Source organism: Bison bison, unplaced genomic scaffold (assembly GCF_000754665.1).
Source record: "Bison bison bison isolate TAMUID 2011002044 unplaced genomic scaffold, Bison_UMD1.0 scf7180017864115, whole genome shotgun sequence".
Taxonomy (NCBI): Eukaryota; Metazoa; Chordata; class Mammalia; order Artiodactyla; family Bovidae; genus Bison; species Bison bison.
Genome location: NW_011494687.1, coordinates 1,168,784 through 1,178,940, shown reverse-complemented (window position 1 = coordinate 1,178,940; position 10,157 = coordinate 1,168,784). Strand labels below are relative to the sequence as shown.

The 10,157-nt window shown below is 42.6% G+C and overlaps 1 protein-coding gene across 1 annotated transcript in view; it reads left to right on the top strand.

The window, feature by feature from the left end:
- The first annotated feature begins 4,281 nt into the window (after nt 1-4,281).
- The window catches only part of PTGES3 (prostaglandin E synthase 3 (cytosolic)), a 21,896-nt gene continuing 16,020 nt past the window's right edge, over nt 4,282-10,157 (top strand). The window contains exon 1 of the mRNA XM_010839272.1: nt 4,282-4,625. Coding sequence (XP_010837574.1) covers nt 4,624-4,625 — 2 coding nt within the window. The 5' untranslated portion in view covers nt 4,282-4,623. The remainder of the gene's footprint in view (nt 4,626-10,157) is intronic.

The window sequence follows — 10,157 nt, the reverse complement described above, 5'->3', positions numbered from 1 at the left end:
TTTTTTTGCATTTCTTTTCCATGGGGATGGTCTTGATCCCTGTCTCCTGTACAATGTCACGAACCTCCGACCATAGTTCATCAGGCACTCTATCTATCAGATCTAGGCCCTTAAATCTATTTCTCACTTCCACTGTATAATCATAAGGGATTTGATTTAGGTCATACCTGAATGGTCTACTGGTTTTCCCTACTTTCTTCAATTTAAGTCTGAATTTGGCAATAAGGAGTTCATGATCTGAGCCACAGTCAGCTTCTGGTCTTGTTTTTGCTGACTGTATAGAGCTTCTCCAGCTTTGGCTGCAAAGAATATAATCAATCTGATTTCGGTGTTGACCATCTGGTGATGTCCATGTGTACAGTCTTCTCTTGTATTGTTGGAAGAGGGTGTTTGCTATGACCAGTGCATTTTCTTGGCAAAACTCTATTAGTCTTTGCCCTGCTTCATTCCGTATTCCAAGGCCAAATTTGCCTGTTACTCCAGGTGTTTCTTGACTTCCTACTTTTGCATTCCAGTCCCCTATAATGAAAAGGACATCTTTTTTTGGGTGTTAGTTCTAAAAGGTCTTGTAGGTCTTCATAGAACAGTTCAACTTCAGCTTCTTCAGCGATACTGGTTGGGGCATAGACTTGGATTACTGTGATATTGAATGGTTTGCTTGGAAACAAACAGAGATCATTCTGTCGTTTTTGAGATTGCATCCAAGTACTGCATTTCAGACTCTTTTCTTGACCGTGATGGCTACTCCATTTCTTCGGAGGGATTCCTGCCCACAGTAGTAATATAATGGTCATCTAAGTTAAATTCACCCATTCAAGTCCATTTTAGTTCACTGATTCCTAGAATGTTGACATTCACTCTTGCCGTCTCTTATGTGACCACTTCCAATTTGCCTTGATTCATGGACCTGACATTCCAGGTTCCTATGCAATATTGCTCTTCACAGCATCGGACCTTGCAAAATGGCTGTCTGGGGAGGCCTTGCAGATAGCTGTGAAAAGAAGAGAGGCGAAAAGCAAAGGAGAAAAGGAAAAATATAAGCATCTGAATGCAGAGTTCCAAAGAATAGCAAGAAGAGATAAGAAAGCCTTCTTCAGCGATCAATGCAAAGAAATAGAGGAAAACAATAGAATGGGAAAGACTAGAGATCTCTTCAAGAAAATTAGAGATACCAAGGGAACATTTCATGCAAAGATGGGCTCGATAAAGGACAAAAATGTTACGGACCTAAGAGAAGCAGAAGATATTAAGAAGAGGTGGCAAGAATACACAGAAAAACTGTACAAAAAAGATCTTCACGACCCAGATAATCACGATGGTGTGATCACTCATCTAGAGGCAGATATCCTGGAATGTGAACTCAAGTGGGCCTTAGAAAGCATCACTACGAACAAAGCTAGTGGAGGTGATGGAATTCCAGTTGAGCTATTTCAAATCCTGAAAGATGATGCTGTGAAAGTGCTGCACTCACTATGCCAGCAAATTTGGAAAACTCAGCAGTGGCCACAGGACTGAAAAGGTCAGTTTTCAGTCCAATCCCAAAGAAAGGCAGTGCCAAAGAATGCTCAAACTATCGCACAATTGCACTCATCTCACATGCTAGTGAAGTAATGCTCAAAATTCTCCAAGCCAGGCTTCAGCAATACGTGAACCGTGAACTTCCTGATGTTCCAGCTGGTTTTAGAAAAGGCAGAGGAACCAGAGATCAAATTGCCAACATCCGCTGGATCATGGAAAAAGCAAGAGAGTTCCAGAAAAACATCTATTTCTGCTTTATTGACTATGCCAAAGCCTTTGACTGTGTGGATCACAACAAACTGTGGACAATTCTGAAAGAGATGGGAATACCAGACCACCTGACCTGCCTCTTGAGAAATCTGTATGCAGGTCAGGAAGCAACAGTTAGAACTGGACATGGAACAACAGACTGGTTCCAAATAGGAAAAGGAGTTCGTCAAGGCTGTATATTGTCACCCTGCTTATTTAACTTATATGCAGAGTACATCATGAGAAACGCTGGACTGGAAGAAACACAAGCTGGAATCAAGATTGCCTTGAGAAATATCAATATCCTCAGATATGCAGATGACACCACCCTTATGGCAGAAAGTGAAGAGGAACTCAAAAGCCTCTTGATGAAAGTCAAAGGGGAGAGTGAAAAAGTTGACTTAAAGCTCAACATTCAGAAAACAAAGATCATGGCATCCGGTCCCATCACTTCATGGGAAATAGATGGGGAAACAGTGGAAACAGTGTCAGACTTTATTTTTGGGGGCTCCAAAATCACTGCAGATGGTGAGTACAGCCATGAAATTAAAAGACGCTTACTCCTTGGAAGGAAAGTTATGACCAACTTGGATAGCATATTCAAAAGTAGAGACATTACTTTGCCAACAAAGGTCCGTCTAGTCAAGGTTATGGTTTTTCCTGTGGTCATGTATGGATGTGAGATTTGGACTGTGAAGAAGGCTGAGCACCGAAGAATTGATGCTTTTGAACTGTGGTGTTGGAGAAGACTCTTGAGAGTCCCTTGCACTGCAAGGACATCCAACCAGTTCATTCTGAAGGAGATCAGCCCAGGGATTTCTTTGGAGGGAATGATGCTGAAGCTGAAACTCCAGTACTTTGGCCACCTCATGCGAAGAGCTGACTCATTGGAAAAGACCCTGATGCTGGGAGGGATTGGGGGCAGGAGGAGAAGGGGACAACAGAGGATGAGATGGCTGGATGGCATCACTGACTCGATGGAGGTCAGTCTGAGTGAACTCCAGGAGTTGGTGATGGACAGGGAGGCCTGGCGTGCTGTGATTCATGGGATCGGAGAGAGTCGGACACGACTGAGCGACTGAACTGAACTGAAGGGGATTTGAGGGACTATTTATTTGTGGGCATAAAAGAATTCAAATAAGGTGGCATGTTAAAACTGGACAGTGTCCCACAGAGCAATAAAACTCTAAACTTTGGGGTTACCTTCTCATCAGTCAGAAATTTGCAACTCAAGTAACTTCACAATATTTGAGTTCTAATTACATAACAAGTAGCAAAGTTAAACACAGGTACCTTCTCTTAGAGACTCATCCTTGGGCAGAGGTTAAACCATGTGCCGGAGTCAACTGAAAGGTCATTCATGCCTCCATTCATTTCCATGTTTTAGATCATCTTTTTTCATAAGGCCTCTCCTAACCCTTCCAGTCAATATCGTCCTCTCCTTTTATGCATCCATTGTATTTTGTACTTCCATTATAGGACTCAAATATCTTGACTTGCGCGCGTACTCCGTTTTCCCCAACAAGTACTAGGCTCCATAGAATCATAGTATATGAGAGCTGGCGTTTAACCTCCCCTTTTACCGAGATTCGAGCATTGGATCCAATCTCTGTAGCTCCCAACATCTGCCTTGCACAGAATAGACACTAAGTCCTCAATGCTGAACATGCAAGCCCCCAAACACTTAAGTCGATTGCACTTTCCTTAAATTTTATCTGCTAATGAGCGGTGCACTGGTGTATGTCTCCCCTTGCTCCACGGTTAAGTGACCTTCTAGAGTAGACAAAAGGAACTGTGTTGATTGTTCACCAATGCTCTAGATCCTAAACCAGTGCCTTATACAAACCGGCAGTTCCACAAAAAACTGTTGGAAAAAGATGGGAGGGGGGCCTATCCCCCAACTGATGCACCTGCAGACAGGAGTGTCCTAATCTCTCCATTCCTACAAACTTAAACGGCTAATAACCTTCCTGTCTCACCTACAGCACTAATTTCTCAAACAAGGTGCAAATGCCGGGCCCAAAGGGAAAAAAAATGTTCCCCCTCAAAAGACCTCAAATTTTCTCTGCCTCTTTACAAGATCTCCAACCCTCAGAAAGATGGCGAGGTGGACCCAGGCCCTTAATTCAGAAGTTAGCCCTTCTCCGCAAATATGAACAGCAGAGGCTTCTGCGGTGCAGTCTCCTCAGCGGACTGGTTTACTCTCTTTAAGAGTAACCGAACCTCCACTTCACTTTCCGAGACTCTGGGCTCCGCACCCTTCGCCTCGGCCTTTCTCCCGCGGTCAACGCGGCCGTTTTTCTGGGAGATAGTCCGAGGCGCGTGGCGCGGCGGTTAGAGTGCCAACGGTTTTCCACCGCTAGGGTGGAGCGCGGGAGGAGCGGCGGGAACCAGTCCGGCCAGAGGCTGCGGACGTAGGGCGGAGCCAGCGCCGGGAAGGATCGCGAAGGAGCTGGGAGGCCCCGCCCTTTCCGTAGATATCTCTAGAAAGCCGCGCAGGACCCCGAAAACAAAGAGTGCGCACGCGCGGCGGCTAGGCCCGGGCATTTTGCTGCGTCACCAGCCGCCGCCCGGCCTCACCACCCCTCGCTCGCACGCACGCACGTTCATTCTCCGTCCTCGCGCCCCTTTTCCTACACTTTCCTCTTCTCTCCGACCGGAGGAGTCGCTCTCCCCGCGCGGTGCATTCTGGGGAGCCAGGTCGAGCCCGCCGCCGCCGTCGCTTGAGGAAAGCGAGAAGAGGCCGCGACTGGGGAGAAGACGCCGGAGTCGCCACCGGAGAGGAGTCGCCTGCCCAGGAGCTGCCGCCGGAGAGGCCCGCCAACCCGTTCGCCCGTCCCCCTGCCCCGTTTCACGATGTGAGTGCGATACCCCGCCGAGAGAAGGTCGTCCGGGAGGGAGGCCGAGGCCGCGCGGGGGGCTGCCGGGAAGCCGTCCCTTCCCCTCCCCCTCTTTCGGCCCCCTCGGCTTTCGTCCTCGGTGGAAATCGTTCTTGCCTGGGGGTGGGAGGTTCATTATCCTAGTTCCGGTTACCGTTGGCGGGTGGAGGACATTTTTCCTCCGATGTCCGCTTTCCCCACCTCTAAACTGGCCTTTGGCTTGCTTGTGCCGGAAATCCCACTTACCCCCCATCGACCGGGCGGGCCGCTCCTAACTCTCGGTAACTTAGCCGTAGGCCTTAATCTCCCGTGAGCTTTTGACCACGCGGGCGCCCTGGAGGCGTGGACCCTCGTGGGCCTCTGCTCCGCTCCAGGGGCAGTTTGCCCCTGTCGCTCTGTGATGCTGGGACTAGGCCCGGGGCCAAGTGCACCTGCGGTGGGTGCTACCACGAGGCTGCTGGAGCTCGTCGTAGAGCACCACGCGGCCCTCCCCCGCGAGCGACAGGTACTTCTAGGCGACTGGAGGGAGGCCATACCTTCTTCGCAACTTAATTTCCCTCTCGGGTGTCGTGATTGCTTGAGTATGGTCTTTCCAGACTTCCTCCTGACTCCAGTCTCGCTAAGGGAGTGAAGGTTGCCAAAACTCAATCGTGTCCCTGGCAGCGAGGAATTACCATTGAGCGGGGAGTTCTGCACGTGTTGGAGTCGAGAAATACTTGTGGACATTTTCTGTGTTCTATGTTAAACTTTAGGCGAGCTTTCGTTATCCTAGCTTAATTTAAGGATGAAACAGGTATGTCACTACTTTGGCTCAAATTTGTTTATGTGAGGTGACTAGATACTTTAGAAATTTTATGATACAGGGAAACCTTGATGATTTTAACCAAATGAGAATTCTTGGCACCGCCACTTTCAGCCTGTAAATTTTTCTCAGGGAAAGCTTTTACCTTTTCAGATGTGAGAGTTTTTTGGCACTAAATGCTTCCTAAAAATTGCATATGGAGAGCAATTGAGGGGAACAGTTTTTATTCCTGGAAAAAATAATGCACTTTCAAGGGTTTTCTTAATAATGATTTTGAGGTGAGTATAGTTAGTTAGACATCAAAATGGATATGGAAAAAAACACCAGAGCTAGTTAACGATGGAAAATAAGCCTTGAGAAGAACGCGTGTATTATTGTAAATGTTAGAATTTGAAAGGATTCCTCCACCCCCAAAAGTATATAATAGATTTTAATCTACGTAGTTTGTGCTTTTACTCTTAAGAAATCCGTATTCCAGATAATGTACAAAGATTGTCAGTTTTTAAAACTGTGAGAACATGAATCCTCACGTAAGGCATTACCAACTTTTAATAGGTTAAATGTAGCCAAGCAAATCTTTTCACGAAGAAATAGTACGTTGAATATGGTTTGAAATAGAAGCACTCTGGGAGGTCACATGAAATAGTTAAATAGGTAAGAGATATTAAGTATTTGTATTATAAGTAAAGAACTCGGGAAAAGTGTAACAATCACTATTTCTAAAAGCAGTCTGTCTATAGTTAAGAATGCTACTTTCAAAATGAGTGTTTTGAAGAGTCCAGGTAAATCTCATTCCTTGTAAGATAACTCCATATATACCCTCTAGCAAGTTCTCTAGGAGATCTTATTAATGACTGAATGAATTTACAAGATGAGTATTATGAGTCAGTTACTTGAGTTGGAAACGACTTTTTAGTAAGAGTCCTAGGAAGAATCTTGGCTGATGAGGGTTCATTTTGTTGATGTCTGCTGGAAACATTGTTTTAGTTGTGGAGAAAGACGTTTTTGCCGGACATCTCAAGGGTTTAGGGTCTGCTTTTTATCACTTCTTAGCTCTTCAGTCGTCATTCCCTAGATAAATTTCTTTCAAGTTTTTAAACTTTTGTCTAGTAGTTTATATAGAAGTGAAGTCGCTCAGTCGTGTCCGACTCTCGGACTGTAGCCTACCAACTCTCGGACTGTAGCAACGGGAGTGGGTTGCTCTTTGCTTCTCCAAGGGATCTTCCCGACCCAGAGATCGAATCCAAGTCTCCCGCGTTGTCGGCAGACGCTTTACCGTCTGAGCCACCAGGGAAGTCATTTTCCTACCTTAGAGAATGCTGAAATTGAGGACCTCTCCTCTGTTTAAGACCCACACAAATCCCCCGCAGAGGGTGCTACTTTACTTTTTCTTTTTTAAGCTATTGTAGTTGGTTTTAAGTTGAACCTGTTAAGAGATGGCGTAAAATGTTTAGATTTGAGCTATTTGAAGTCATTCTTTCCAGTGTCTTTTACTTAAATTGTTACACTGTCCAGAAACTTACTGTGACTATTGTTACCGTTGGTTAACATCGTACTTACTTTGCCATCATTCAGCTTTGTAAGATTATTCCCAAAATAAAATCCATCTGTTTTCAATCTCCAAAACAAATGGTAATAATGACCATACAGCATATGGTTAATGTCTATAAGCTAAGAGTAACTGATGATGGCTTTTGTTCAGTGTTGATTTCCTAACCACTGTAACCTGGCAACTGGATTTTCTTTTCGTTTTTTTTTTTCTGTGTTTGCACTAGAAGGCAGTAGAAGCAAAGTGACAGGTGACTTGAGTGCAGACCAGTATGTATTGTTAAGATTTTCCTGTTGAATTGTGTTTAAAGATCTTCTAGAAGCTGTATCATTGTGGAGTCATAGGTGGTTAGTGATAATTGCATCCCAGGAAAAAATACCTTTGTAATATCAACTGTTTAGAATCAGTCTAGTTCTGAAACACTAAATTGAAAATTGCTGTATCTAGTGTATTTTAAAGTGTTATTATTTGCTGTGTAGATTGGCAGTGATAGATTTTACATTTACAAGCTGACTTCCCCAGAACACCTTTGAACTTTTGGTTTTCCAGGAAGATGCCAATTCACCTGTGTTCTATTCCAGAGCCAAATAAAACGTTTTTTTTTTGTGGATTGTCTATGCAGTAGTTGATCTTCTCATGTACCCATAGTTGATTGCTAGAAAGGGTTTATGTCAGGGCTCTTTCCACCTCACTATGCTTAATTGTCTTTGTTTACTGAAAGGATGTAAGTCACAGAGGTGTTTTTTTAAATTTTTAGTATTATTACAAGGTTTAGTTCTTCAACTATGATTTGAACCTAGAATTTCTGACAAATTTTTTTTCCCCTACTTTATGAAAAGGGAGAATAATTGTCCAAGTGGTCCTTGTATTTCCAATAAGGAAATGGCAACCCACTCCATTATTCTTGCCTGGAGAATCCCATGGACAGAGGAGCCTGCTGGGCTACAGTCCATGGGGTCGCAAAGAGTCGGACACGACTGAGCGACTTCACGATCACTAAACATGTCTGTAGCTCAGTTTTATTATCTAATATAACTGCTTCTATTAAAACCTTGCCACTTCCTGAGATATGAGGCTCTGAAATCTGTAATGGACGCAATGAGAGAGTGACCTTGCTTCAGTTTTATTTATATGAAGGAAAATTAAAAATTGTACCTGGTTTGACAATGTTAAAAGGGTATGTGCACAAAAGTGGGAAAGTCATAGAGTTGCTTGGAAGTAAGGCACTAAGTTGGGGCGGGAATAGTGTACTTAAGAACATATTCACTTTTATATTTTAAAGTGGTAATTACCAAAGAAAGGAATTAGCACAAAGGTTCATTGACCCCTTGGTGTCTTGGTAGTGTTTCTGTTTTTGTTGTTAACTGTTCTGGGGTTGGTTAGTTTTTTAATGGTGCTGCTAGACAGCCAAATGGCGTAACCTAGCAGTTCTATTTATGAGGTAGTTGGATCCAAACAACTTAAATGCTTTGTCCTAACAACCTCCTAACTCTTTGGAAAACTAATACACATAAATTGCAAGAAAAATGTAGTTTCTTGAATAACTATGGTTATTAATGGAAGGTGTCTGCTTTTTGGGCACTCTATCACTTGTTATACCTTGAAATCAGATTGGATACTTCCATCTCAATTCCGCATTGATTTTTTTGTTTGTGTTTGGTTTGTTGTGTTATTTTGTTAGTTTTAAATTAGAACAGCCTCCAGAAATCCAGCTTTGCAAAGATGAAACTTAGTGGAGAAGAAGGATATAGTGCAATAATCTACTGTTGAAACTGAGCTACTTGGTATCTTGACTGAAGCTGAGTATCGCTGAATTCCTTTTAAATTTGAAATCTCCTGTGACAGCTCTGTAAATTCTCCCATAGAGCTGTGATCCACCTTGGCACCCAGTTTGGGAATCATTGGACTTACATGTATATTCAGATCACTTTTCCAGAAAGTTTTACATAGTAGTGCAACTGACATACAGAAGATCTGAAAATATGAGAAGGATATCGGGGTTTCTGTGAGCAAAGAATATGTGAAAGAGAGTTTGGTTTTAGATGTTTACAGGCAGGACTTTTGATAATACTTAACTAACTGGAACTGCTTTTTTTATTTTTTAGCAGAATATTCATGTTTCCATATCATTCCTCACTTGATACAAACTGAAATAGATTACCAGTTTCTTTTTTTGTAAATGATAGGCCAGTTTCCAGACTTAAAGTGTCAGTTATTCTGAACTTCTGTGACATCGTTTTTAAACTTTTTTTCTGTTTTCTCCTTTAAAAAAAATTTTTTTTTCCTTTAAAAATTTTTTTTATTTTTAATGTTTGTTTATTTGTTTGGCTGTGACTGGTCTTAGTTCCAGCATGTGGGATCTAGTTCCCTGATCAGGGATGATAGAACCTGGGCCCCTTTGATTGGGAGCGTGGAGTCTTAGCCTCTGGACCACAGGGAAGTCCCTATAATTTTTCTAGATGTTTAAAAATAGTCTAGGTATATTAAAAATGAGTGATTCTAGTCTTTATGAAGCTTTGCATTTACTAGAAATGTTTAGTTTATCCTCTAAACATAGAGTATATTTACTCCATTAAGTTCTACTTTAAAAAAAATTTAGTCTTCTGATTACTATTGTTGTATCTTAGAATTCAAAGTGATCTTTTAATTCAAACAAACATCATGTTCCATTAAAAATGAACTCATAGGGGACTGTCATTACTTCTGAATAAAGTATGTGAGGCTGTATGTCATAATGTATCTTACAGTTAAATACACAGATGAGTTACCTTTCAAAGTGCTACCCAACACAAGTATCTTATGGTGTATCACATATTTATGCTTTAAGAAAGATAAACCATAACTAGTAATGGATCTGAACCATCTACACCCATGTTTCATAGAAGACTTTTGGGCTAAATGTCATCCAACTTGAATGTGAGTTTCTTAAAGGCACAGGATTTTATCTCTGGACAGTTGTATCTAGACAGTTCCTGGTATTATGCTCAATAAATACTTGTTTATTGAATAATATTCAAATTCTAGTCAGAATGGCTGCGATCCAAAAGTCTACAAATAATAAATGCTGGAGAGGGTGTGGAAAAAAGGGAACCCTCTTACACTGTTGGTGGGAATGCAAACTAGTACAGCCACTATGGAGAACAGTGTGGAGATTCCTTAA